This window comes from Hemisphaericaspora subhashii (genome assembly GCF_019202705.1).
Source record: "Hemisphaericaspora subhashii strain CBS 10753 chromosome Unknown scaffold70, whole genome shotgun sequence".
In the NCBI taxonomy this organism is placed as follows: domain Eukaryota; kingdom Fungi; phylum Ascomycota; class Pichiomycetes; order Serinales; family Debaryomycetaceae; genus Hemisphaericaspora; species Hemisphaericaspora subhashii.
Genome location: NW_026057272.1, coordinates 28,574 through 55,126, shown reverse-complemented (window position 1 = coordinate 55,126; position 26,553 = coordinate 28,574). Strand labels below are relative to the sequence as shown.

The 26,553-nt window shown below is 33.3% G+C and overlaps 10 protein-coding genes across 10 annotated transcripts; 5 read left to right on the top strand and 5 right to left on the bottom strand. All coding sequences in view use genetic code 12, as the record gives it.

The window, feature by feature from the left end:
* Positions 1–2,732: 2,732 nt before the first annotated feature.
* Positions 2,733–3,424, top strand: J8A68_002432 (uncharacterized protein; the record flags this gene model as incomplete). The annotated part of the gene is made up of 2 exons (XM_049406182.1): positions 2,733–2,920; positions 3,013–3,424. 2 exons carry the CDS (start codon positions 2,733–2,735, stop codon positions 3,422–3,424), a joined length of 600 nt encoding a protein of 199 aa, XP_049264286.1.
* Positions 3,425–4,005: 581 nt separating this feature from the next.
* On the bottom strand, positions 4,006–4,308 carry J8A68_002431 (uncharacterized protein; the record flags this gene model as incomplete). The annotated part of the gene is made up of 1 exon (XM_049406181.1): positions 4,006–4,308. One exon carries the CDS (start codon positions 4,306–4,308, stop codon positions 4,006–4,008), a length of 303 nt encoding a protein of 100 aa, XP_049264285.1.
* Positions 4,309–4,551: 243 nt separating this feature from the next.
* Positions 4,552–5,958, top strand: J8A68_002430 (uncharacterized protein; the record flags this gene model as incomplete). The annotated part of the gene is made up of 1 exon (XM_049406180.1): positions 4,552–5,958. One exon carries the CDS (start codon positions 4,552–4,554, stop codon positions 5,956–5,958), a length of 1,407 nt encoding a protein of 468 aa, XP_049264284.1.
* Positions 5,959–6,085: 127 nt separating this feature from the next.
* Positions 6,086–6,706, bottom strand: PUP3 (proteasome core particle subunit beta 3; the record flags this gene model as incomplete). Its single annotated transcript, XM_049406179.1, has 1 exon — positions 6,086–6,706. One exon carries the CDS (start codon positions 6,704–6,706, stop codon positions 6,086–6,088), a length of 621 nt encoding a protein of 206 aa, XP_049264283.1.
* Positions 6,707–10,145: 3,439 nt separating this feature from the next.
* BEM2 (Bem2p) lies at positions 10,146–16,010 on the top strand (the record flags this gene model as incomplete). The annotated part of the gene is made up of 1 exon (XM_049406178.1): positions 10,146–16,010. The coding sequence occupies one exon, from the start codon at positions 10,146–10,148 to the stop codon at positions 16,008–16,010; it is 5,865 nt and encodes a 1,954-aa protein (XP_049264282.1).
* A 138-nt stretch (positions 16,011–16,148) lies between these two features.
* Positions 16,149–17,300, bottom strand: NUP (Nupp; the record flags this gene model as incomplete). The annotated part of the gene is made up of 1 exon (XM_049406177.1): positions 16,149–17,300. The coding sequence occupies one exon, from the start codon at positions 17,298–17,300 to the stop codon at positions 16,149–16,151; it is 1,152 nt and encodes a 383-aa protein (XP_049264281.1).
* A 1,227-nt stretch (positions 17,301–18,527) lies between these two features.
* SMC6 (DNA repair protein) lies at positions 18,528–21,995 on the top strand (the record flags this gene model as incomplete). Its single annotated transcript, XM_049406176.1, has 2 exons — positions 18,528–18,617; positions 18,690–21,995. 2 exons carry the CDS (start codon positions 18,528–18,530, stop codon positions 21,993–21,995), a joined length of 3,396 nt encoding a protein of 1,131 aa, XP_049264280.1.
* Positions 21,996–22,087: 92 nt separating this feature from the next.
* On the bottom strand, positions 22,088–23,806 carry J8A68_002425 (uncharacterized protein; the record flags this gene model as incomplete). Its single annotated transcript, XM_049406174.1, has 1 exon — positions 22,088–23,806. The coding sequence occupies one exon, from the start codon at positions 23,804–23,806 to the stop codon at positions 22,088–22,090; it is 1,719 nt and encodes a 572-aa protein (XP_049264279.1).
* A 235-nt stretch (positions 23,807–24,041) lies between these two features.
* Positions 24,042–25,199, top strand: J8A68_002424 (membrane insertase; the record flags this gene model as incomplete). The annotated part of the gene is made up of 1 exon (XM_049406173.1): positions 24,042–25,199. The coding sequence occupies one exon, from the start codon at positions 24,042–24,044 to the stop codon at positions 25,197–25,199; it is 1,158 nt and encodes a 385-aa protein (XP_049264278.1).
* A 173-nt stretch (positions 25,200–25,372) lies between these two features.
* J8A68_002423 (uncharacterized protein) lies at positions 25,373–26,026 on the bottom strand (the record flags this gene model as incomplete). The annotated part of the gene is made up of 1 exon (XM_049406172.1): positions 25,373–26,026. One exon carries the CDS (start codon positions 26,024–26,026, stop codon positions 25,373–25,375), a length of 654 nt encoding a protein of 217 aa, XP_049264277.1.
* Between the last annotated feature and the right edge of the window lie 527 nt (positions 26,027–26,553).

Sequence of the window (26,553 nt, the reverse complement as noted above, 5' to 3'; positions counted from 1 at the left end):
GAAGCCTCAGATTTCTTTACGATTCAGGATTACTCATCAAATGCATAGTGATTATTACTTGGAATTGAAAGCAAGCATATGAAAACTTCGAATTCGAGAAGAGATTTTGGACAACGTTTGTACAAGCAATTCGGGACATGGTAAAGTTGAAACAAACGTTTCATCAAGGAAGGAGCTTTTCCAAAAAAACGGCTGAGATAGAGATGAAAAACATGCCATAAACCCATCCAAACCCAACAAAAGTCCATAATCATATGATTTAGAAACCTCCCCAAAGAACGCTAAGATATGATCATCCCCCCTAGCCCCTTCGTGTCCATAGAACCCGACTTCATCCCTTTGAAGTTGACTTTGGTATATCGTCATATCCCGTGAAAATTATCCATCAGAGGCGGGTCAAACTGATAGAAGCAATTCAATTCATGAATCAGTAGGGCTTTTACTAATTGTCCGGTTTTTGATTTTCAAAGTCCATACAGAAGTATGCATAGGTATAGGTAGTTGTTTATCCGGATGGATAACTTTATCCGGGCACAGCCACTAGGCTTTTGTAGAGTGTGTTTCTGGAACCAGCAGGCTAGAACTAGTCATGTCAAGTAGTAATAATATGGTAGAACTCGCTATGATTATCTCTCCATGGATAAATCATAATTCTCGCACTAAAGGAAACGTGGCGGCGCTAATTGCCGAGTGATTTTTATTTCTGACTCGTGGTTTTATTCCGAAACGTCGTTGAGTTTCGCTAAAAACGTTCACCTAAAAAAAAAAAAGAAATTTGGCTGGGCAAAAAAGAGTAATTGGGTTTCCTAATTTAGGGAAGACCGAGCCGAGATCCTTTCAAACGAAGTTGATTTATTTGACACGAACATTTTGTTACAGGTTTTGTTACAAGTTTTGTTATTTACGCTTGGAAATTGATGGTGAAACTACAGGGTAGTCAGTCGACATAGCCAACATTGGGGGGATTGGGTTGGGTCGTCGTATAGGACCAAGAGGGGATGATGAAACTGATTTTGAGACGCGTAACTTGAACAATCTCTTTCTTTTCTCCCCTCCCTTCCCTTCATCCCAAAAAAAATTGTTGGCAAGTAAATTTTTTTGATATATTTTTGCCTAAGCCTCAAACTAACAAAGAATAAGATTGCCCCTCAGTTTTACTCCTCCCTTTTTAAATAATTGTTCCGAGCGAGAAAAAGCAAAAACGGAATTGACACCGTAAACGCAGTTATAATCAATTTGCCGTATATTAGAGAGTATGTAAGTTCTAGAAAAAAGAGTAAGACCTTCTTCAAGCATTTGTAAACGATTATATCGGATCGGAAAGCTTTACATAGGTTCTGCTTTATTCCGGAGAGGAAACAAAAATGACATGTAGAAACCAATTAGGTAGAAACGAACATTTGGTGGCTTTGTAGATATTCTTCCATTTCAACTCTTCAAGGGATAGGCTATGTAGAGCAAGAAGGGAGAGGCTATGTAGAGCAAGAAGTATAGTATACTTCCATTGATCGAGGATAATCAATTATTATTGCGAGATTTGTAATATACCCACCAGGGGATATTGTCGAAAAGGGATAGATTCAAAGGACAGAACAAGACAAGAGGAACAAAAATACATCGATAAGGAAAACGAAAGGGTTATGGTTAATAAGCGAGGCGGTTGAGATAGAAAGATATGGAAAAAAAAAGAACACCCAGAGATTAGATAGAAATCTAAGGAAAGGGATCAGCTGAGGAAAGCAAAAAAAGTAGAAGTGAGAAAGGGAGAGAGTGTGGAAAGGGATGTAATAGTTGCGAAGGAGATTCATAATTATGTATTCAGATAGTACACATGTATAAGACACGTGTATTACATTCAATACAACTAATACGGTTTTATCAATTATGATTTATGTAACATGACGTACAAATTTAAAAGGGTAAAGATCTAGAAATGTGAGATAGATTACATGATATTGCAGAGGTGGAAGTCTAGATTGCAAAAAGATAGAAAGAAAAAAAACGTTTTAGATAGATAACGGTTTTGTTGCATGAATCCAAAAAAAAAAAAATAATAAATTTTAATAATTTTCTTTTTATGGTAAGTTCTAGAATGGCACTATGTAAATTTATTTAAGGCAAGTGAGGAAGAAGAAGGAGTAAGTTGTGTTGCGTGTGTTGTGTTACGTGGTGTCATCAGTCTACTCACACAATAAAGAAGGTTGTAGCAGGGGATGAAAGTTTCAGAATTTTGCAAAGATAGGGAGATAAAGAGAGAGAGGAGGTGTATTAATATTGAAGGATGGATGTTTTGCTATTTTTAGGTGTGGCAATGTTGAAAAAAAAAAGTTTTTTTTTTGTTTCGTTTAAAAGAGGAGAATTTTTTTTTTAGCACAAAGAGTGCTGTGTGTGTTAAAGAGAGTGTTGGGTATTTTTGGAACAATAAATTAGAACAGCCCATTGCGAGTTTCAAAGTGTTTCGTAGGAAAAAAGGAGGGGATTTTTTTTTTCTCTGACTGCGCATTGAATTTTTGTGACTCAGTCCATCACTAATAGGTTTTTCTATACGACACTCCCCTTCCTTCCTGTATAAACGATACCCCTCTATTTTTTTGTTGCAACTGTTATCAATTTTCTTGTAATATAAATACAAATGGATATCTCTCTAGTTCTCCCTTCTCTGTCTTCTATTCCTTCTCTCTTCTCTTTCTTTCCCTATCTAACAAATCAATCAATAGGAATTTAATACCAGAATGTCTTTCTTTAGATCAATTATTAATAATGCATTGAAATCAACTTCTAAACATATTACAACTAATTCAGCTACTAATACTGTAAGTGGAGCTACCAAATCATCAATTACAGTTTATCATAATACAAATTCATTATTATCACATAATTTATTAAGTAGATTATCATNACTAATTCAACTACTAATACTGTAAGTGGAGCTACCAAATCATCAATTACAGTTTATCATAATACAAATTCATTATTATCACATAATTTATTAAGTAGATTATCATCATATAGTTTATTACCATGTACTAAACATAAACAAGATGATTTATCTACACCTTCTTTAACTACCAAATTTGATATTGATGTTAAATTTAATCAACAATTATCCATGAATGATTCTAAATTTATTAATGATCAATGTATTGATATTCATCCAAATAATAATTCAATCTTGAATCAATTGAAGGATAAAAACCAAAACTTCCCATTAATCATTGATTATAATAATAAACTTGTTGCTAATGATGAAGAATCATTTAATAGAATAATGATGAATTATTTATCTTGTGGTATTCAACACGCTGATAAAGCTGAACTTCCATATCGGCTACAATACAATTCCAACAACAAGAATAAAGTAGATGAAATTCCTCAACCTGATTTGGTTCATCCACATGTTGCTGAATTTGCTGATTTATTTTAGAGAGATTTGGTTGTTGCTTTACATTTTTTATGGGTTTTATTTGTTTAGTTGATTGATTTGTTACTTGTTACAATTCTTATGGCGTTTGGTTTTAATTTTCTTTAGTTAATTTTTTGGGTAGATTTTATATATATACAATGGGATTTCTTTTATAATAATAATAATAATTAATTATATGCTAATTGTTTCTATATGATGTTTGTAGATGTTCTCTTTATTGATGGGTTGGTTATATTCTTATGACTAGGGAGGATTTTTTTGCAACATATTTATGTGTTGCATTTTACGTGTACCATGGCTTAAAAATATTACATACACTTTGGACATCCCTAGCTGCTATTCTCTTGTATGTCGCCCTTGCTTCTTTATCCCACCCAATTATGGTCCTCTCATTCTTTTGCCAGTTGAAACCTTTTGATTTCAAGAACTTCTCGTTCCAAGAGTTATCGTTCCTCCTAATTCAACTACATTAATTTTAATATCCATTTTACATATATTCGTACTTTAAATATACACACGAAATATGTCACTATTTACAGATCAAACCGCCCTGATTCCTTCTATTCGATTCCCTCTTTTGTTCAAAGTTTCTTTGCTTTTTGTTCCAATTCAATAACTTTCTTTAAATATCCATCTTTTCCATATAATTCTTCTTCATTCCTCTTTAATTTCTCTTCAAACTTCTTTTTCTTTTCTCTACTTTGTCTAATTCTTTCATGAGAGTCATGTACTCTTGTATAATGTAAACAATTTGATAATTGATCTTTTTCAAAATTACAACTTCCCAAAAGTTGTTTAACAAATTCTTGACGATGACATTCTTCAAGTGCATCCATTAGTTTTTCACAGGTGTCGAATCTATTCTTGTCTAGTTGTGGATGCATCGTGTATTATATTATTATTGCAATAGGTTTATAAGTGTTCCTCTTAGAAGATGACTAATATTAATAAGTAATTCTCGGGATACAATTGGTTCCACTTTTTTTTTTCCAGTTTGTCTTTTGAGAATCATTCAATGCAAAATGGTAAAACGGGATTTGAATAGAAAAACCTTTTTTTCTGTTGATTTTGGTACACGACTCTACATTCTTATCCAGTACCTACCCTTTTGATACCAATTGAAAATCATGACACTTAATTTACCACACGCCAAAATTACCAGCATTGAAAGTACAACAAGAAAAAGTATGAGTAATAACCAACCAAGCAAAGATGATGTCTTAGACTTCATCAATTCACTTCCCGATTCTAAACCATCTACTCCAAAACTTCCAATTGGTAAGAAATCAAGTGATTTTGACAATACTTCAATCTCCTCGTCTGGAACCACCAAAAAGGAAGAAAATCCAGAAGATTTATTGGACTTTCTTGATGAATTGGCTCAACATGAAAAGAAACGTCCAACTAAGAGATTAGAACCCAAGAAAACCGATACAATTTCAGCCACTCCTCCTCATCCTCAAGCTCCTGCGGATGCAACACCTTCTGCGACTGATGTAGTTGGCAGCACTGATGCAACTACTGGTCCTTCATCGTCTGACACTTCCAAATCTGATGATGGCCATACCACTAATGATGCTGGTGCTGAACTAGAAATTGGTGATCCAATAAGTTCAATTACAAATTGGTGGTCGACTCAAGGTTCTAATAAAGTATCATCTCTTTGGGGATCGATAACTACTAATGCGGAAAAGATTACTGAACAAACTTATCAATTGGCTCTGACTACCACGAATAGAATTAATCAAGAACGACAACAAATTGATACAGCTGATATTTCTAATAAATTGAATTCCATGATTCTTAATGTTGGTCAATCTATTAAACAAGGTATATTAGAAGAATTGGGTGATGTTAATGAAGTATTGAATATTTTCGTTGTATGTGATTTATATAATTTATCATATTTGGATCGAATTGTAAATGAAAAGTTTTCCCAGGTGATGAAGCAAGTTGAAGGTGGGGTTAGAGTAGCTGTTCATCAATTCAATTCCCATTCCACTTCACAAGAACCTCTGAATACTACTTTGAATTTGTTTTATGGGAAATTAATCGATGGTGAAAAATTATGTTTTGCAAATTTAGAAAGTTCAATTAAAGATTATAGAAGACTTCAAGCTGCCAATGCACCAAAACAAGACAATGAAGCTCAACAACCTGCGGAAGAAGATGAAGAATTAGTAAATACTTCAAATATTTTCATTTCTATTCAACCAATATGTACGAAATCCGATTCTTCAAAACTGACTACAACTGATTCAACTACCGTTATTGAAGGGACAAATCCTGATTCATTTAGTTTTACAATCATCTTCAAGGATATAACTAATGATATTTCAATCATTACTAAATCCCAAGCATTCCCATTACGTTGGGCTTCTTGGCTTGATGGAGATGATTTGAGTATAATGGGAGAAGAACCAGAGGGAGAAGTGGATCCAAGGGAATGGGTAAGTGGTTGGATTAAAGATGGATTGGCATTGAGTTTAGGTGTGGTTGCCCAAGAATATGTTATTAAGAGAATGGGTATTTAGTTCAACAAAAAACAAGGTTCAAAGAGATTGCTATTTATATTTAACGGTTTTATGTATATTTGCTCTTTTTTTTTTAATACATCTATTTAATAAGACTTATTATTATTCTAATGTACACACACAATCCCTAATCTTGACGAGTTTTCAAAACTCTCTTGACTACTTTATCTTTAGTCACAATATATACCACTGCACCCCAACCCGACAAGGCATCTCTATCTACCGCATTCAATAATGCCTGACTAATAGTCTCAAATAAATCTTCCGGTTCCAAATCCGGTTCATAAAGTGATTCACACATCCCATACAATTGATCAGTTGCAGTACCACTCACAATAAAATCTTTGGCGAAATCAATACATCCAATTGAATCAAATCCACATATAAATGGTTGATTATCCTTACTTCCTAAACCAGCAACAATAGGTCCAACGAAATATGGACCAAATCTACGTTCATATAAGGTTGAACTCACCAAATTTGCCAATGTCTTAGGTTCGATATTTCTTTCTTCTCGTAATTTATATAAATTGGTCTTGAATCTAAATGTTTCCGATAATGTTAAGACATCAGTTGCCAAACCGGTAAGACCTAAGAAACATTTATCACCAAATTGGAATACTTTTTCGAAATTATTGGCCACTCCAAGTGATTGTTGACCTAATCTGAGATCACTGGCTATTGCTATACATCCTTTTCCTACCATGGCGACTGCTGCACCTCCGTTGATTGAAAATGGATCCGACATGTTTGTATATTTATATATATGTTGTTTTGTTTATTATTTTATAATGCAATGAAGATAGTGATTTTGATAAACCAATTGAGGGAATATTTTTCTTTATAAGTGATACAATTGAGATAGATGTGATGACAACTGAATGATGGGTGGCGTACTAAATTCAGTCTGATAGAAATTGAGGTTTTTTTTCAGCATCCAAAAAAGGATAGGGTCGTGTAAAACTGGAGTGAAAAAAATGGGCGTGTGCGAATCAAAAAGATGAGCAGAAATTTTGCAGCAATTGGATTATTGCCACTAGTAGTAGATGAATACCCAGTCTTCCGTTCCGAAAACGTATAATAGCATGCTTAATTGTACAGAAATAACTAATGAAACTTATTTGCTACTTTCGAAATCCCTTTCGCTTCTCATATGGGATGAATTTAAAAGAGAGATTATTTGCAACAAAGGAGATTTTACTGACACAGACAATGGAGAGTTCAACCCATACAAATTGAAAGAATTTGTAAAAGCAAGGTATGTTTATGATATATAAGATATGGTCAATCGATGATACTTCCAAGGGATATTTCTTTCCTCATCTCCGTCCTATGACTGCCTTAAACAGATTTGGGTTGCATAGACGAAGTGTTATTTTTTGGTGGGCCGTTTGATGATTTCTTCAACTTCTTATTCTCTAGCTATTGGTGCTTTTCGTTTATTATTCTTGCCATCTCCTGTGGCTATTGACTTTTTAACTCTGGTTTTTCCATTTCACGTTGTTCTCACTCCCATTGATATATCACTTTCAGGTTCATCTTTGTCCTTGAGTTGTAGCTGTTGCAATATTAAAACTCTTCAAGAGTATCAGATTAGATTAATAACCAGTGCTTACAATTCACACTAAAGATAGAGTTGATAGTAATAAAATCCACAAGTGACCTTGAGGAACTTTTGGAAATTTTTGGCCATCAAATAAGCCATGTTGCTTAATAAATTCTGACTCGGTAAGCTTTTGGAAATAGGCAAATAAACGAATATATTCAAATGAATCAGTAGGATCAAAGTCAGTACGATTATTTCTAATTTCATTTCAGATTTTAATCACATGTCCGAAATAATCATAGCGATCATTATGATCTCCTCCCATTATATGTTTCAGAATAGGCGTTTCAGCGTGAATTTTGTTTCAGAATTTATGCAGAGACGGTTATTCTGAAACTTGTGCACCCACTTTGAGATAACACTAGTTTAATAAACGCATGAGATACTAGTTGTGAATAACCGAGATAAAATGAGTCAGAGTGGTCGTTTGATGAAGATCTCCGAGTGTTATTTAACCGCGTGGCACGTTGACATGTAACATTTTGTTTCAGATGGAAATGTGTTTCTCTCACCTCGATAAGATAACGGAAAGAACAGGCGAACGAACCGAGCCGGAGTTTGATTCTAGATCAAAGGGGGATATGAAAGCACAACTACTATTAGAGAGTTATTCTTGGATAGAATGATGTCATATGGTGTAATAAGAAGTGATGGGGTTAAGAGATAGTCGTGCAGTACACCAAACTCCGTTAAATAAGATGAATATTAAGTAAAGCCATGTAGAAGATACTTTAGCGAGTTGTATTAAAAATGTTGGCTGTGTCTAATTGCATGATGTTTTTGGTTGACTCTTTTTGTTATGCATGTAAGTTGAAGTGAATGGAAGCTCATCTCATGTGAGATATTAAACCTACTCGCAAGAACAGACAAGAGTATATACCAACAAAAAAAAATTAATATGATTTGGTTCGGTTTCGGTTATGAAAGATCATTCATTCCATTGGGATATTTTTACTGAATCTCTTTGTATCAAGAGAAAAATATGTGAGGGGGAAGAATGATTTTCTTGAATTGGTCTTGGTATTTACAGTTGTTGGTATTAAACTCGATTTGTAATGTAAACATCTAATTTTCGCGTTTAGAGTAAAAATCTAAACTTAATGGCGTAGATCAAACCCTTTCAAAAAGAAAGGTAAGTTGTCAAGGGAGAAAACACGATTCTCGTCACAAATCAAAACCATGGATGTGGGTAGGTTAGTGTGGATGGGGGAGGGGGGATAGTTTGTGCTTCTATATATAGCTTTCATTTGACAAGTCAATCGCCAAGCATGGACCGAAGAAAAGATTCATAACCTGTAAAAGCCTCACGATCTTCCCGATCTTCTATTGATAGAAATACAAACAAATGAAAGAACATTTCGGAAAGCCACAGAGCTATCCCAAGGAAATGAAATCGGGTGAACATAGAGGGGGGGGCTCAGTTTGTCAGCTCTCTCAAAGCTTGTTGAATACTTAACTGAATCAAATGTCGATAGTTGGTGTTTTCTGTTGTAATCGCAATTCTGTCATACTAGCCTATCTGCGTCTTTATTCTTTACTCTTTTTTTAGTTTTGTGATTTTTAACTATCGTGTTTTGATATTGTCTTTTAGATCTATTGTTGTTACAGCTACTATATGCTGTATCTACGTTTGGATCATGACCTATTTAGGTATAATTATGAAAGGAATAAAGAACAGTATTATTTATGAAAAACAATGGGGGAGAACAATACAAAGAATAAAATTATTTTCCAAATCAAAAGATAGAATAGAAAAAATTTTTACACGAAACAATTTTAAGATTATTTTTTATGCAACTATCAAAAGTTTTTTAAGAAAATTCCACGATCATTTTGTAAAGCAAAAAAAAGAGAAAATGGGCCAAATTTACTTAGACGAAAATGAATTTGTTACGCAAAGAACAATGAGAAGAAAGTCACCAAACTGTATTTATTTCGGCTGTTAGTTTATTTGTAAATGTGTCCGGATTTCCACACGTTTGTAGTTTTCTTTTTACTTCAAGCATTAATAAACGCGTAAGATATATATATATTACTGTAGAATAGCTATGTAACTATACTAACTATGGTAAAAAAAAAATTGAGTATTACCTAGAGTAAAATAAAATTAAAAAAATAAATTCGTTAAAACAAAGAAAAAATAAATTTGTTTAAAAAATATTATTTTATATGTGTGTATTATTTTTATTTTTTATAAAATTATTTAACAGTGAAAAATAAAAAAAAAAACCTCTCGATTTAAAAAATTCCTTAACAATCAGAAAATTAAATTTTCTTCCAACATAAAAAAAAAATTGCGTTGTAAAAAAAAATTCTAATTTTTAAAGTCCCACCAAAAAACATCAACAACAATAACAAAACAACCAATCCTTTCATTGCAAAAGTAGTGTGTGTGTGTATTGTGTGTGTGTATCTACCTTATTATTGAGAGTTAGTTAATTTTATAAGCTAAAGTCAACCTGTTTTCTCGTTTCCATCAAATCAACTAAAAACACCCACTCGGAAGAAGGAAACTAATTTTTTACAACCCCCCTCAACAACTAAGTATCACAACCCCCTCCATATCATTTGCCAAAACAAGATGAGAAAGATCTGGATTAGGAAGGATAAGGATAATCGAAGAAGAAGTTTATCAACTAGTAAACCAGGCAATAGAAATGACGAGAACCAAAGACTGCTGCCACAACCGCAACCGCAAGAAAATACAACAGTGACCTACGCGTCCGAATTTGATTATTATGGTATAGACCTGGCGTCTTCTTTACTTGAAGCTAGTACATTAGTCTCAGATAAGCAATCTATTACCTCATCACAACCCACGTCAGTATCCAAGTCGAGAACCCATACCAGTAAAATATCAATAACATCCAACAATGGTTATTACAAATCGTTAAACCCTCGTAAAGGATCAGTGTCCTCCATTTCCAGTTTACAGAATCCAACTAAGTTATCATCCTTAATCAAACCTGACTTTGATGGTACTATAGTTAAAACTACTTGGGTCAATGCCGTGGTTAATAATAATGAAGTTAGTGAACGTAATTTACGATTATTTAGAGCTGAGCTTAAAGGAGCTCATTTATACTTGTACAAACCTGTAACAAATTTAAACATAAAGAGATTTAGATTAGAAGAAGATATAGTTGAGAATACCGAATTTGATAGCGAATCAATAAATTCACAATCCCAAATTGATCCACCAACACCTCCATCTAAGGAACAAAGAGGATTAGAGTCCCTCAACCAATCAATTCCCTCTCTGGGATCTAGAAAGTTACCTGATAATCATAGTCTACCACCAACACCACTTAGTGCTTTACAACAATTCCCACCTCGATCATTTATTATACCTGAATCTCCAATTAGTTATTTAAAGACAAGAATACCTCATCCTGATTTAAAGTATGACATGGTGAGCCACAAATTTACAACTCCTTTGGTATCAATAGAGAAAGGCACAGGTGCCAATTCAATAGAAGCTTTGGTTCATTTCATTCTTTTTGCTCATGAGGAACTTGATGAAGAATCGGTCAAGACTGCGATTAATATCTTACCTATATTCCCTGATTTTGGATCTGTATTAAGATTATTTACTACTTTTTTAACCGCAATTTTTGAAGGCAAGTTCGAAGGAACTATAAACAATTGCATATTAATAAAGAGGATTTTAAACTTGTTAACCAATATTGAACAGAATTTCTGTGGATTTTTATTGAAATCAGATATTGCCCCTTATATCTTGGGACTTATAGAAGTTATTACCTCCAATCTTGATCAAGAAACGTACAAGAATGAATTTAATGAGATTGAAATATTCAAGAAGAAGATGTTACAGAAACAACAAATGTTAATTGAATTGGTAAACAATGATATACCTGCTCATATCCAACCTTTCCATGATTTGAAATCAACCACATTCATGCTGGAAATCAATTTAATAGACTTTGCTCGAAGTATAAGTGAAATAGATTTGAAGTTTTTCCGTTGTTGGAATTCAGATATTGATAAATCCTTATTATTATTATCTTCATTGAACTCAAGAGATTCTTCCACTGGATTCTATAAAAAGAACCCATTGGTATTTAATAATGATCACCATATCCATTATTTATCACGATTATTGATTAGTCACTTGTTCCTTGAAAACCATGTAGCAGTTCATACATCATCTGTTGCAGAAACTAAAGCAAGATTATTAGAGAAATGGATTGATTTGGGTTGTTTATTGGACAAATCAGGTAACATGTCTTCATGGCTAGGTATATCTTCAATTGTTTTATCTCAACCAGTATTAAGATTAACAAATGTTTGGTCATTGGTTTCAAGTGAATATATTAAATTGTTGAAAAATGATTGGTCTCCAGTATTGTTTGAATTGGATCGTAGGTTCTTGTCTACTGATACTTTCACGTCTTCCGAAATGAAATTGAGGAGAAGTGATGATACTAATAATGCTGATGGAATTAGTTCAACTGATTCATATCATATTATGGCCCCAAGAGGATTAGGTAAGATTTATGCCAAGGAAAAGATTGTGCCATATTTTGGTGATCTGGTAATTAATAATATGGAAGGTACTTCAGCAACTAAATATTGTAGTGATATTTATGAATTAGATTCAGTTTGGAAAAGAATTCAATATTCATTTAAACGTTGGAATGATTATATTTCAAATTTAGAAAACCATGATGAAATTATAAGTTATAATGACGATGTTTTACGTCGATATGATGCAATGGGATTCATATTCTCCAATGAAAGTTTGAATCAAGTGTTATATTTAGGTGCAAATAATGAAAACGACAAAGAATTACCAAATACAGCTAGACCAAAGTTCCCAATTCCACCTAGAAGTAATCAAGATGCACATATCACATTTGCATTACTTAAATTAATCGAACTTAATTGTGAATCAATGAATTTGGAACAAATAATGAAATTATCACTTGCTTTTGAACCAGAATTACCGGAAGGTTATTTAAGTCCAACAACTAGTACTTCTGTGGTTCCTCAAACTCCATTAGAATTAACATTTATGAGAAACAAGAGTCAATCAAACACATCTTTAAACTCAATGGAATCTGGAAGTTCAATATCTGGTATTTCTGTCGATGGGAATGAATTTAATCCAAATTCTAGAATTCCATTATTCAACAACAAGTTTTTTAAATTGGATATACTCAAATATGATCATTTAACACCTTCAGATGAAAAATCTAACGCCATGTTATTGGATCCAATAGGAAAACATAATTTTGCAATTGATGATGAATTAACTTTTAGAATTGATGATTTTGTTACCGAAGTTGAGAATTTAAATCCAAATTCTTCCTTCACTGGTGAATTTGATGATGAAAACCATCAAGGAGTTGGAAATGGAGATGGGGAAGAAGCCAATACTTCTGTTCATAGTGGACTTGGACTTGACGTGGAAGGATTTTTGAATTCTGATCAATTCACAAGTATACCTTCATCACCCAAAAGGAATAAGAATGGAAGAACTTCTACCAGTGGAACTTTTGATTTAAGAAAAACATATAAATTTATCCCAAAATTCGCAACTATGGATAAATTAATTGATTTATTATTGCTTGATGCAAAATATTTCCATGAAGATATTGTAATGGATTTAACTGAATATAGATTTGTGTTTTTGTTGAATTATACTTCATTTATGACCACTAAGGAATTGTTAAACAAATTAGCACATAGATTTATAAATTCTGGAAATGCGGTGATTTCTGTCATGAAGAAGAATAGTTATTTGAAGAAACACAAGGCTGAAAGTGCTAATGGTGGTGGTACTAATAAGAATCAAAAATCCACTCCTGGTGCTACTGCTTTTGATCAGGTGTTACGTTTGCCTTTTGAATTTCCAAATTGGAGCTTAGATAATACTGCTGATCCAAGTGAGTTGGGAGAAGTAGATTATGAATTATTATTGAAGATTCAAATTAATGTATTAAAGGTTTTGATTGTGTTGGTTAATAATTTATATTCTAACTTTTCAGTTGATTTAGGTAATAAGCAAATCTTAATGAAGTTGTTGAAATTATTTAGTAATGAAATCTTACATTGGTATAATTCAAACAAGATTGATGCTAATTTAGAACCTACTTTTGAAAGCTTGGTTTCATATTATAAGAAATTAAAGAAGATCTTTGTCAAGAAAGTATATCGTCCAGTTGAAATTCTGAAGTTTGAAGAATATTTAATTAATAAATTCAAATTTGATAATTCAATTCATGAAGTTCCAGTGAATAGGAATTTACCTGGTTATAAAAACATTCACAAGATTGAAAAATTTCTTCATAAGTTTAATAAATTATTAGTAGGGTTCTATAAGGGAATCAGAGCAGAAGATTGGGTTAAGGTTCATAAGATTTTGGAAAATTCATTTGAAAAGAATTGTCTTTTAGATTATAATTTCCAAAAGGCAACTACTCCAGATTCAAATATGATAATTTCAAATATTTTTACCTATTTTGAATCCTTGGTTATTCCTGATCAAAAATTATTATTATTAAATGAATTCCCACTTATATTCCGAAAATTATTTAAATTATATTTCAAATTCAAGAATTATTTATCAATTCAAATTTGTGATAGTGGACTTACATCTGAAGAAAGATTAGATCGTATGAGGACTTTATTGATAATGGGTAAGATTTGTCGCTTGAAAATGACTGATAATCAGTTTGTATTTGAAGGTAAAAACAAAGGAAATATCCCATCATTTATTGAAACTGCTATTATTAATGTTATTTATTCTCCATCAAGCAGAGCTCTTGCAAACTTATGGATAAAAGCATCGAGATCTCTATTGGGAGATGCTCCACCAGCACAACCAATTTACTATGATGATGTTTATCTGTTGTTCCCAAACAATCTTGATGAAAATGATATGCAAATTCAAGAACCTTTGTTACCATGTTTTGGATGGATAATTGAGAATTTGATTGAAATGAATAAATGTCCATCATTTTTCAAATCAATGGTGAATTTTAATAAAAGATATCTTATCTTTAAACTAGTGAGGGAATTAACGGTTGAAGAATTTGAAGGTGAAGAATTTACGTATAGTGATAGTCATGAATTTGATTTCCTTTTCAGTCTTGATGATGCATTGAATACTCCATATATTCTTCGTGAAATGTCTCCATATAATATTGACGATTCTACTAAATTGTTTGTATCGGTCATTAGAGAACAACGTCGTATATTATTGGCTGATAATAGTAAGAAACTGATCAAGGATACCAAAGAAGCACAAAATATGAGTCAACAAGTTCCAACAGCAGAGAATAATGGTTCAAGTTTCCTTCAAACAATCTCCAAGAAAACTTCAGCAAATTCACTCAAGAGACAATCTTTGGCATATAAAACAAGTGCGGCGTCAAGATTTAAAATAACTGGATTATTCAGAACCGCAAAATCATTTTCATTATCAAATGTTCCGGAAGCGGTTGTTCATTTCAGTTTGTTACCTAGTCCTGAACGTCAACATCATGTCAAACAAAAAGCTCATACGATAATTTCATTAAAGAATAGAAAGATATTCCCAGTTTATATAATGCCTTTGGGATTCAAGATTGATTCAGAAGTTACTGGTGAATCTTACTTTTTCCAATGTACCACCAACAATGAGTTGAATGATTGGTTGATTAAATTAAATTATGCCAATCGTCATTGGTTTTTCTCAAGAAGTCTTAATTCCAAGAATGTTGGAGGATCACTTACATTTGGAGTACCAATTAGTCATGTTTGTGCCCGTGATGGTACAGCGTATCCATCATTCTTGGAAGGAATCTTTCAAGAAATCGAAAATAATGGAATCAAAGATGTTGGTATTTATAGAATCAGTTGTGCTGTTACTGAATTGGCAAATTTAAAATCAACTATTGATAGAATTGGTACACTTGAATTTCATTTGAGAAGTTATGACACTCATGCTTTGACTAGTGTAGTGAAGACATATTTTAGAGAATTACCAGATGCTTTACTTACTGATAAGGTCATCAATGGATTTTTTGAAATTAGACATGAAGCAACAACATCAGATGAATCTTCTGGTTGGATTGAAAAATATATAAATATATTGATGTCGTTACCACAATCCAACTATAGAACCTTCAAATTGTTGATTGGTCATTTGAACAAGGTGAGTCAGTTTAATGCCAATAATAAAATGACTGCTTCGAATCTTGCTACTGTTATTGGTCCTGCTTTGACTGAAGCTAGTCATTTAGAAATTCTTGTTAATAATTTTGGATTTATGAATTCAATTTTGGAAAGATTGATTGTCAATTATGGTGTTTTATTTGAAGATGTGGTTGAAACTCATTCTAATGATAATTCCAAATCAAGTATGGTTCGTGAACCTCTGTTTGATAAAGATTTGACAGAGAAAAGATTCTCTACTTCCAGTTCAAGAATAGAGACTTAGAGAGAGATGTAACTATGTATTATTTTAACAATTTTTAAAAATATTTATGTAGAGTTTTAGTTTTTTATAATCCTTTTTAATAAAAATTTGTTTAATTAGTCTATTTATATAAACAAGAACTAATATACCTCTGTCTTCTTAAAATTCAATATATGAATCAAAGCCGAAGTCTGGGGTACCACCCAAAGTACCATAGACATCACCTATATAATTATTAGACGCATACTTGTTACCGTTTTTGTAATCAGTTTCCCAATTTGTTAAAATATCATGAATGATCGGAGTACCTGCAATAACCAAATTATCAAGCGAAGCTTCAATACCACCAGTGGTTCCATTAAAGAAGAAGTCAAGTGCACTCATAGATGGAGGAGGTCTTGCAAAATTAGCAATTGATCTCATAATCATAACTCGATCAAAATCAACCAAACCTGACTTACTTAATCTAGTCAAGACTTCCAACGTTGCATTATCTTCCAAAGCAGTAGCACAATAAGTGGCGGTACCATTTGTCATTAGTTTTGTGAAATTTGCCGCGTAGTCGTTTAAGATATTTCCAGTAAAGTAATTATCAGAAGTTGAAACATCACATTTGTAAATAGCAGGCTCAGCCCGGGCAACTTCCTCAGTATACAATTGTCTGAATTGGGCATTAAGTTCATTACCCTTGTTTAAGTTGACTTTTTGCGCCAATTCAACAGCACGATCTCTCAACTTTTCATTGACTTCAAATACTTCAGTTCCAAATACACTTTCAGGATATGAATCTTGGTCAGAAACTCCAAATGGTATATAACCAGTAGTCCAATCTGGATGTTCTTTAATGTAATCATCATACCCGAATTGATATGCTAAACCAACTTGTACGGCAAATCTGGCAAACGTTACCCCTCCTAAAGTAGTATATTGTGGTTCACCACCAGCAATACCAGCAATTAGGAAATATGTCTTGGATAAATCAAATAACGGAGAAAGAGTCAATGCAGTCATCGAAGCAGCGGCGTTGATTTCACCCTCATCAATGGTAATTTGACAAATGGTACCATTGGTTGTGCAATGAATGGTGGGATACATGGGAGACAATCCTGGGATGGTTATGTTTTGAATAAGGTCCATTGATTCCAACCATGGATCTCTTTCGAGTCCAAACATGGAGATGATCAATACTTTTGGTTGAAATTGGGAACCTGAGGAGGTTTTGACGTCGGTTTCTTCATCGCGAGGTTTGATATGTTGACAAAGCACGGAAGTGATAATCGTAGCAGTTGTTAATAAACTAGAGTATCTCATTTTTGAGTTTAGGTGTTTGAATTGTTACATCGAATGGTGATTTTGTCAATAGCGGGGTCATCTCTCGGTTTATATATATGCCCTTGGAACCACTATATGGGAAGATTGAATATTTTTTAAGTCAATATTATTTAACCGTTAATTATTATTTGACGTTGGACGAATGCAAATCAGATGATTCAATCATACTTTAGGATATGACAAACAAAGGGGTCACTCTTGCTGACCTCAAAATTCGTTTCTTATGTTGGGCGAGGTTACTAATGCCGTATCCAATTTTATTACAAAGACTAGCTGAATGATTTTCAGCTTGGGCATTCATTCAACAAATTATTGAGTTGAAGAAAGATGCAAGTACGTAGCAACCTTTTTTTCTCAAACTTTTAAAGCAAGCTGTGGATTAAAGGTAGGATTCTCTTTATTGCAAAGTCATTCATTTTCTGAAAAGATTCCAGTATCCTTCAATATGGTTGGGTTTGTATTTGATGTGATTCTTTAAACTAAAGCCATCGGATAAATGAAAATAATTTAAATTTCTATTCAAAATATTTTTTATGCACAATAAATTTCTTTCCCCAGAAAATAAAATAATTTCAAGGCTCCGCGATACAAATTGATTTGATATTTAGAACCGCCTTTCAATCTTTCGATAAACTGTTGAGATCACACAAATCGAGATTTCATATGTAAAGAAATGAAAAAATTACAGCCTTAAACTGTCACTTTTATAAGATTGGAGAATTAATTGAAGAATTTTCTTATCTTAAGCAAATCAATATCTGGTAGTCGAGTTAATCCAAACCCATACTTCTCTTGAAACAAGAGGTATAAACTATCAATCAATGATTGTCGAGCTAATGGTACTTAGAGTGTTAAAAGCTTTTGCAACTAGAAGTAAGTATTAATAGTACCAGTAGTCGTAGTAGTAGTTATAACAGTGTATGAATCCTATTGGGAATTTCACGTGCTCTCACTTTGTGTCGCAAAGTCCCCCAGATATGCGACACAACACGGGTCCAATACGACACTCTGTGAAAAAACAAAAAAAATTCTAATTAAAAAAAAAAACGCGTCTTCTTCATTTTTTTTTTTTTTTTTTTTCCCAATTTTTTTTTTTTTTTTTTTTTTTGGGTGATTTGAGGGAGAATCAAAAGTTGAGAATAATTACAAAAACCATCCAATCACTTCTTTCTTTCACTGCTAACCCACTTGTCGACAAAATCAAATATGACAAGTAAAGATCATCTACTATCAAATAAGAGAAGACGAGATGATGGAGGAGATAATGATGAATCAGATGAAACATTTGATCCAATGGTATGTACAAAATACACACTCATTCATATCTATCAAGAGTATCAACTTTTTCTAACTAAAACACACAATTAGGGAGAAGTAGGTGTAAATGAATTCATGACTCAGAAATTAACCAAACGTCGCAAGGTAACCTATTCCGACGAAGAAGAAGAAGAATCAGATTCCGACTCCGATTCCGATTCTGACGCAGATTCAACTACCGAAGATTTAATTGAAGAAAGTTCCCCCACCACTGATCAAGAAGATTCAATTCCTGAACAACAAGTAGAAGACGATGATGAAAGTAATAAATCAGCTGGTATAATTGAAAAATTACGATTTGAAAACTTCATGTGTCATTCTTTATTTGAACTTGAATTAGGAAATCAAATTAATTTTGTAATTGGTAGTAATGGTTCTGGTAAAAGTGCAATTTTTACAGGCATTGCTGTTGGATTGGGTTGTAAAGCCCATGAAACCAATAGAGGTAATTCTATGAAGGACTTGATTAAAGATGGGACCAATAGAGCTAAGATTACCATTGTGTTTAAGAATGAAGGTAGAGCTGCATTTAAACCCCATATATATGGGAAAAGAATCATTATTGAACGTATATTGAATCGTCATGGTGCACATCCATATCTGATTAGAAATGAATCTAAGAAGAAAGTATGTAGTAAGAAATCAACTGTGGCTGAGATTTTAACTAAATTTGGTATTGCAATTGATAATCCGTTGGTTTTTTTATCACAAGATAGAGCAAGAGAATTTTTAACTTCAAGTACTGATAAAGATAAATATCAATATTTTATGGATGGGGCTAATATTAATCAAATTCTTTCTAATTATTCTGAAACTACTGAAAATATTCAACAAATTGAAAAGAAAATTTCACCAGCTAAGGAACATGTTAAAGCTCGTACTGCAGAATTTAAAGAAGCTAAAGAGTTATATGATAGACATGAATCACAAGCTGGTTTAAGAGAAAAGTTACATAAATTACTTGGAAAGATTAATTGGTTTAATGTTGAATATATGGAAGGAAAAGTTAAGAAATTCAAGAATAGAATTGAAGAAACTGAAAGTAATTTAGAAACTTGTGAAAAAGAAATTCTTACCTGTTCTAAAGATTTAGAATCTAATGAATCAGAAAAAGTCACTTTGGAAAATAGTCGAAACGAAGCCCAAGAACAATATCTGAAAATTCGTTCCGAACATCAAGCCATGAAGGATAAAATGAAACAATTAAGCAGTGAACTGTCGGACTGTAGGAAAGAACTCGAGGCACAAGCCGACAACATTAAAGAAACCCAGAGAGAAATCAAACGCAAGCAAGCAGAAGTCGATAAAGAACAAGCCCGGATCGATCATATCAACGGTGGATCAAAACTTGAACTCCAAACCAAAGTCGAAGAAATCAACGCCCAGTTACCCGAGCTTGAAAATCAATTACTGACCTGTCAAGATAAAATCCGTGAATTACGAAATCAATACGACCCTGAAATCCAAGAATTAAACAAAAAAATCCAAGATTCCCAATCCAAAATCTCCGAATACGATAAACAAATCAACTCCTTAAGAAGATCTCAAGGTGGGTCGGACAAATATGCCCCCTTTGGAAAATCCATGCCTGATATCATCAAAAGAATCAACCAAACCCAATGGGCAAAAACCCCCATCGGCCCCATCGGGATTCATGTGGTAGTCAAACCCCAATTCAAACAATATAAAGCCCTTATGAATTCATTCCTCGGTAGAACCTTAGATTCATTCGTGGTTAGTAATGAACAAGATCGATCTAAACTAGCCCAAATTCTCAAATCCTACCGATCAAGAAATAACATCATCGTCAGGAAAAATGAACGATTGGATTTCATGCAAGGAAAAGCCCCGGCGGAATTCAAGACGATTTATGATGCATTATTGATTCAGAATGAAGAAGTATTGAATACTTTGATTGATTGTAATAGTATTGAACGGAATTTATTGATGGAGAATACCCAAGGTAGTGAACGGATATTGAGGAGTCCTAATGTATCGAATATCTTTGCTCCATTTGGGGCTGATTCGGGTATAAAAGTGAACATGGCCGGTTCGACCTACAGACAAGATCCAGTTCCGTATAGAGGAGAATTGGATAAGTTTGGGGTTGAGAGTAAGGATGCGTTGATTGCTGAGTTAAGAGGGAAATTGGATCATGAGAGGGAGAATAAACGAAAGATTGAAGATGAGATAAGTCGGATTAGGGAGATTCAAGCTAGGAAACGTCGGGAATTGGAAATTGAACATAAAGGGATTGAGGGTGAGATTCGTCGTTTGAATCGAGAACTTGCAAATGCACAAAATAAATTAGATGAGAATGTTGATAAGACCAAGATTGAAAAATTACTGGCTCAGATTGAAGGACTTGAGAATCAAATTATGAGATATGAAGGGATTATGGAATCGATGAAAGAAGAAGGACAAAAGAAAAAAGCTGAACATGAACGATTACGTCCTAATTATAAATTATTAAAAGAAGCGGTAGAAAAAGCCAATAAGGCCTGTTCTGAGATTCAGAAACAAATTGATTTACAGCTTGATAAACAAATTCAGATTCAAACAAGGGAGAAGGAATGGTTAAATAAACGTACTCAATACCAAGCTGTTCTCGAAGCTGCCACTGAGAAATTAGGAACTGCCAATACGACATTAACTAAATTAGTTGAGGTTGCCGAGAATGTATGTCCGAGAGAAGAAGTCACAATTACCGAACAGGATACTAAAGACACCATTGCTAATGAATATGCCGAGATTCAAATGCGTCTTCAAGCTGCCGAAGAAAGTATTGGAATATCATTCGAAGAGATTCAAAAACAATTAGCCCAAACCAAAACAAAAATGGAAATAGCCAAGGGAGAACTTGATGATTTGAATGAAACTTATAATAGACTTCGTGTTGAATTAAATATTAGATTCAATGTATTAAGAACCCTAATCACTGCCGCGGTAAATAACGCTTCTCGAACATTTGAAGATTCATTAGCGATGAGAGGATATCGTGGGAAATTATCATTTGAATTCAAAGATAAATGCCTAAAATTATTAGCTCAAACCAAAAAAGATGATGAAATGAGAACAGTTGATTCATTACTGGGAGGGGAGAAATCATTTACACAAATTGCATTATTATTGTCAATTTGGAAGGTTATGGATTCAAGAATTAGAGGATTGGATGAATTTGATGTTTTTATGGATCAAATTAATAGAAGTATTAGTATTAAATTATTAATGGCCCATTTACAAGAATATCCTAAATCACAATCGATTTTTATTACTCCTCAGGATATTGCTGTGGTTGGGGATTTGAATAATTCGATGGTTAAGATTCATAGAATGTCAAATCCAAGAGATGATTAGAGAAATTGTATAATAGTAGTATTAGCGTTATGTATTGTAGTTATATATTTACATGAATATGTTATTAAATTTTATGTACATGTTGTGGGTCGTCATATTTTATGAACAATTGATTTATACATCTCATAATCCGGAGTTAATAATTCCATTAATTTATTATATTGATCTTCAAATAGACATAAATAATTATCAGATCTTTGGTATAACATTTCCAAATATGGAACCAATTCATGCAACCTCACATCGGGTAATTTCAACAACAACGAGATATATTCCTGTAAGACTCTATACCCTGGTGAAGTCGGCTTATCTTGACGAACCCCACGCATTTCAGAATGAAAATCCATCATCAATTTCAAAAACTCCCTTAATTCCATCCCACCTAAATCCGCTTGGGTCATATCTTCCAGAATACTATGGATTATGATTTGGAAATTTTGATATCGAATTGCATGCTGATTATATTTCTCTATTTGAGTATTTGCTAATGCTTTTAGGAAACCCAAGGCCAAAAATTGTTTATGTAATTTACACAATGAACTCACGATAAAAACATGTCCTATATCATTCATAAACACTCGAGAACCAGAACACATTTTCACCAAAGTCTCTAGAACATTTTTGTCTTCAGATAAGACATTTTCAACTTGTGATTGAATAAATTTATTAAAATTGGGTAATTCATCAACATAATACAATCGACTAATGATAGGATTTTGAACTCCTCGATAATGATAGACATTTCTAAACATAAATGGATTGAATAATTCCAAATTACATATTTTTCCAATCAATTGTTGATGTAAATCCAATTGTGTCTTTTTATCTTCCGGAATAATCTGGTCATTATCCATCGGGAATAGATTATATTTCGTCCTATCCAATCGGGTTGCCACATTTTTATGACCGACAAACCCCAATAATTTACCATGACGTGATCTTAATCCTCGCTGTTCAATAACCTCAGTTCGATATGCCAATTTATTAAATTCATCCAAGGCATGAAGATGGGTTTCGGGTTTGGATGCATATGTTTCGATTAATTGAATACTTAAGAATCTATAAAGGTCTTGATTATGCATGGCGGAATAAAACCGTTTGAAATAAGTCATGAGACCAATTTGTCTAATTGAATCACGATGAATCGAGAAGACTAAGGCAAGACCCCGGATTTGGTCCGGGGTTATGAGGAAGGGGACAAGGTTATTATCCAAGGTGTAATGACTAGGATCTTCGATGTGGAATGGATATGGGTCGATTATGTTATGAAAGATGTAAATTGCTGATAAATAATTGGGAGTTTCACAAGTTTTGGAAATATAAATTGACCATAATTCATTAGGGAGACATGGGATTGTATTGGGGATTAGTTTATGAAGGAGAATTGTGACTAGTTCGAGATTGTTTGTTTGGAGGAGATTATAGATGAATACTTGAAGGAGTTTGGGAGATAGTAGGTTTTCATATGTGTCTATTAAATGTATTGCTTCATCGAATCGTGATTCATCAGATATTACTAATTGGAAATGTTTGTTTAATTGTTGGATGTGTTCCTCTCGGTCTATTACAATTGACTTATTGGGAGTGGGAGATGGGGCTTCGGCAGTTCCGTCAATGTCAAATGTAGTTGTTGTGTCTGTAGTAGCCGTAGCCGTAGCCGTAGCAGTAGTTGTATGTTGATATCTTTCAATTGTTGTATTGTATCGGGAAGTGGTACGATGTTTAATTGATGATAATTGATTAGTAGTCAGTCGTATTCGACTTATTCGAGGGATTGCTCGTCGTATACTAATTGTATATAAGGAGTACATCTCTGGTATGCTTGTCTATATAGTTTTATACAAAGAGTTTCTCTGTATGTCTCTTGTAAACCATTGAGTAAAAGCCATTCCTTTCTTCTTTGATTTATAATGAAAAAAAAATTAAATACGCGAGAACTGCTTTGGGGGTTGGAGAATAAAAAAAAATTTTTCATTTTCCAAATTGAAGAAATTAAACAGAAGAACCAACAAGGTAGTCCCCCATCTTGATAAGACCGAAGCAAATATGTTAAGAATAGGATTATCACGTTCAATAAGATCTCAGATCTTAAGAACATCAAGAGTTATTACACAGCAACCATCTACCAGGATTGGTCTTTGTTCATCATCAATCACATCAATCAGAAACAACTCAACCGCAGCAGCAGCTGCTGCTCCAGTTGCTTCCACCCCCCTCGCCGAAGAAATCAGAGATAAATTAGTCTCCTTCGACACCATCCCCGACGCAGTCGACACCCTAGTCACCACCACTACCCTCCACTCCAACCAAATCGGCTATCTCCAATCAATAGGTCTTGCCGAAGGCTATGGCCCAACAGCCTTAGTTGAACGTTTATTAGAATACACCCATGTCTATACCGGACTCCCATGGTGGGCCACAATCATCGCCGCCACACTCACATTAAGAGTCCTTCTTTTCCCCCTTTATGTCCGTGCCAGTGCCAATGCCACCAAGATGTCCAAACATAAACCCGAGCTCGATAAAGCCATGGAATTGGTTAAGAATGCCACTAATACTGCTGAACAGATGAAAGGAGTTCAATTGAGGAAGAAGATTATGAAAAAATATGGAATTAGTACGTTTGCTAGTATGGCTCCAATATTACAATTACCGTTAGCATATGGGTTTTTCCAAGCTTTGAGAAAGATGGCAAATGTTCCAGTTGAGGGGTTTAGTGATCAAGGTATGGCTTGGTTTGAGGATTTGAGTCAAGTGGATCCATATTTGGGATTGCAGGTTATTGCTGCCGGTGCTATTATTACCGTGGTTAGATTGGGAGGGGAAACGGGACAGAATGCTATGGCTCAGAGTATGAAGAAGATTATGACATTTGTTCCTATCTTGTCGATTGTTTTCACGAAATCTTTTTCAGCGGCCGTGTTGTTGTATTTTGCGGCAAATTCGATGTTTTCGTTAGTTCAAGCTCTTGCATTTAGGATTGGGATTGTTAGGAAATGGTTAGGAATGCCACCAAAGATGACATCAGAAGAATTACTGAAGGTTTCTCAAAAGGGTCCTAATGGTATTGCTGAATGGTTTAGTAGTTTTAGTGAAAGTCAAAATAAGAAAGCTTTAAAAGCAGCTGAAATGGCTGATAGGAAATTGGAGATTACTAAAAGAAGAAAAGATAGTGCTAAAGATGGTTTCATTAAGAGACATTAGACCCTTCCTTGTATATACCTTGTTCATGTAAATATATATTACTACCTTTAAAGAAAGCGTTTAACTTGTTAACTAACCGGTTATTCCTTAGAGACTCATTTACAAGTGTAAGTAATATACTCTATAATTTGTCCCATTTAAAACTCTATTTACATAACTATCTAACTAAAGGGTTAATATAATTCTTTTAACATTTGTAAGCGTAATTCTCTTCTTTCTAATTCTTTATCATAATTATCATATACACTGGTATCACCTTGTTGATGTTCTAATACATATTGAGATTGATAATAATAAGGTATAATTTCATTAAGTTCTTCTTCACTATCAACTGATTCAAGTTCTCCTTCTGATTCACTATTATAATCATATGAAGTACCGGAGAAATTCTTATAATTAGTTACATTATTAATAAGATATTCATCATCAATACCCTCAATAACACGTGACTCTTGTTCTTCTGATTGTTGTATACTTTTAGTTGTTGTTGTTATTAATTCTTGTGATGTTGACTTATTTGATTTAATTGATAATGCATTACTTATTCTACGATATAATGAAGGCGGATGTTGTTCTGTTGTAGTGGTAGTGTAATTACATAAAGATGGTGATGATAATTTTCTTCTGAGTAACTTTGGTATTATTGAATGTTTCTTATGTTGTATCGTATGGTTTACTTCACATGGTGAATCAAATGTTATTGTATTATCATTTAAATTAACATAATAATATTGTTGTAATATACTATCATATTGTAATTTGTATGATGAGTTACTACTACTACCAACCATTGTAGTACTACTACTGTTGTTACTTGTATTAATCATTGTAATTAAGATTTGCTTGTTACTTATTAGATATTATACAATAAGAGAAATAGAAATAATCTGGGGACATACGGCGGGAAAGCATCACTTATATTTATATTGGAACTGGTCTTTCGGGTATAACATATAAACTCCGCCATCCATAGTTTATTTCGGAAACCGGATTTTATTTTTAACCCTAAAACCACCTAAGCGTAACGCCCGACACCCAAATTATTTTTTAATTATTAATCCGATAAATTAAATAATGATGATTAGTAAACCCGTAATTCATACTAAGCACGTTTTTAAGTCATCAGTATTCGGAGACTTACTCTTTTAGGATGTTATTTCCGTAATAAAGCCGTTACCAGTCCTGTCTTCCGATTATGTAATCATTAATTACCATTTTATTATTAAGCCCATAATAGTTGTTAGGAAGTTTACAAATGGTATGATCATTATTATTGTTGGAGTAACCTACAAGGTAGTACACCCCAATGAGACAATGGATTATACTTAGGTGGTTAGTTGGACATAAATTGGGC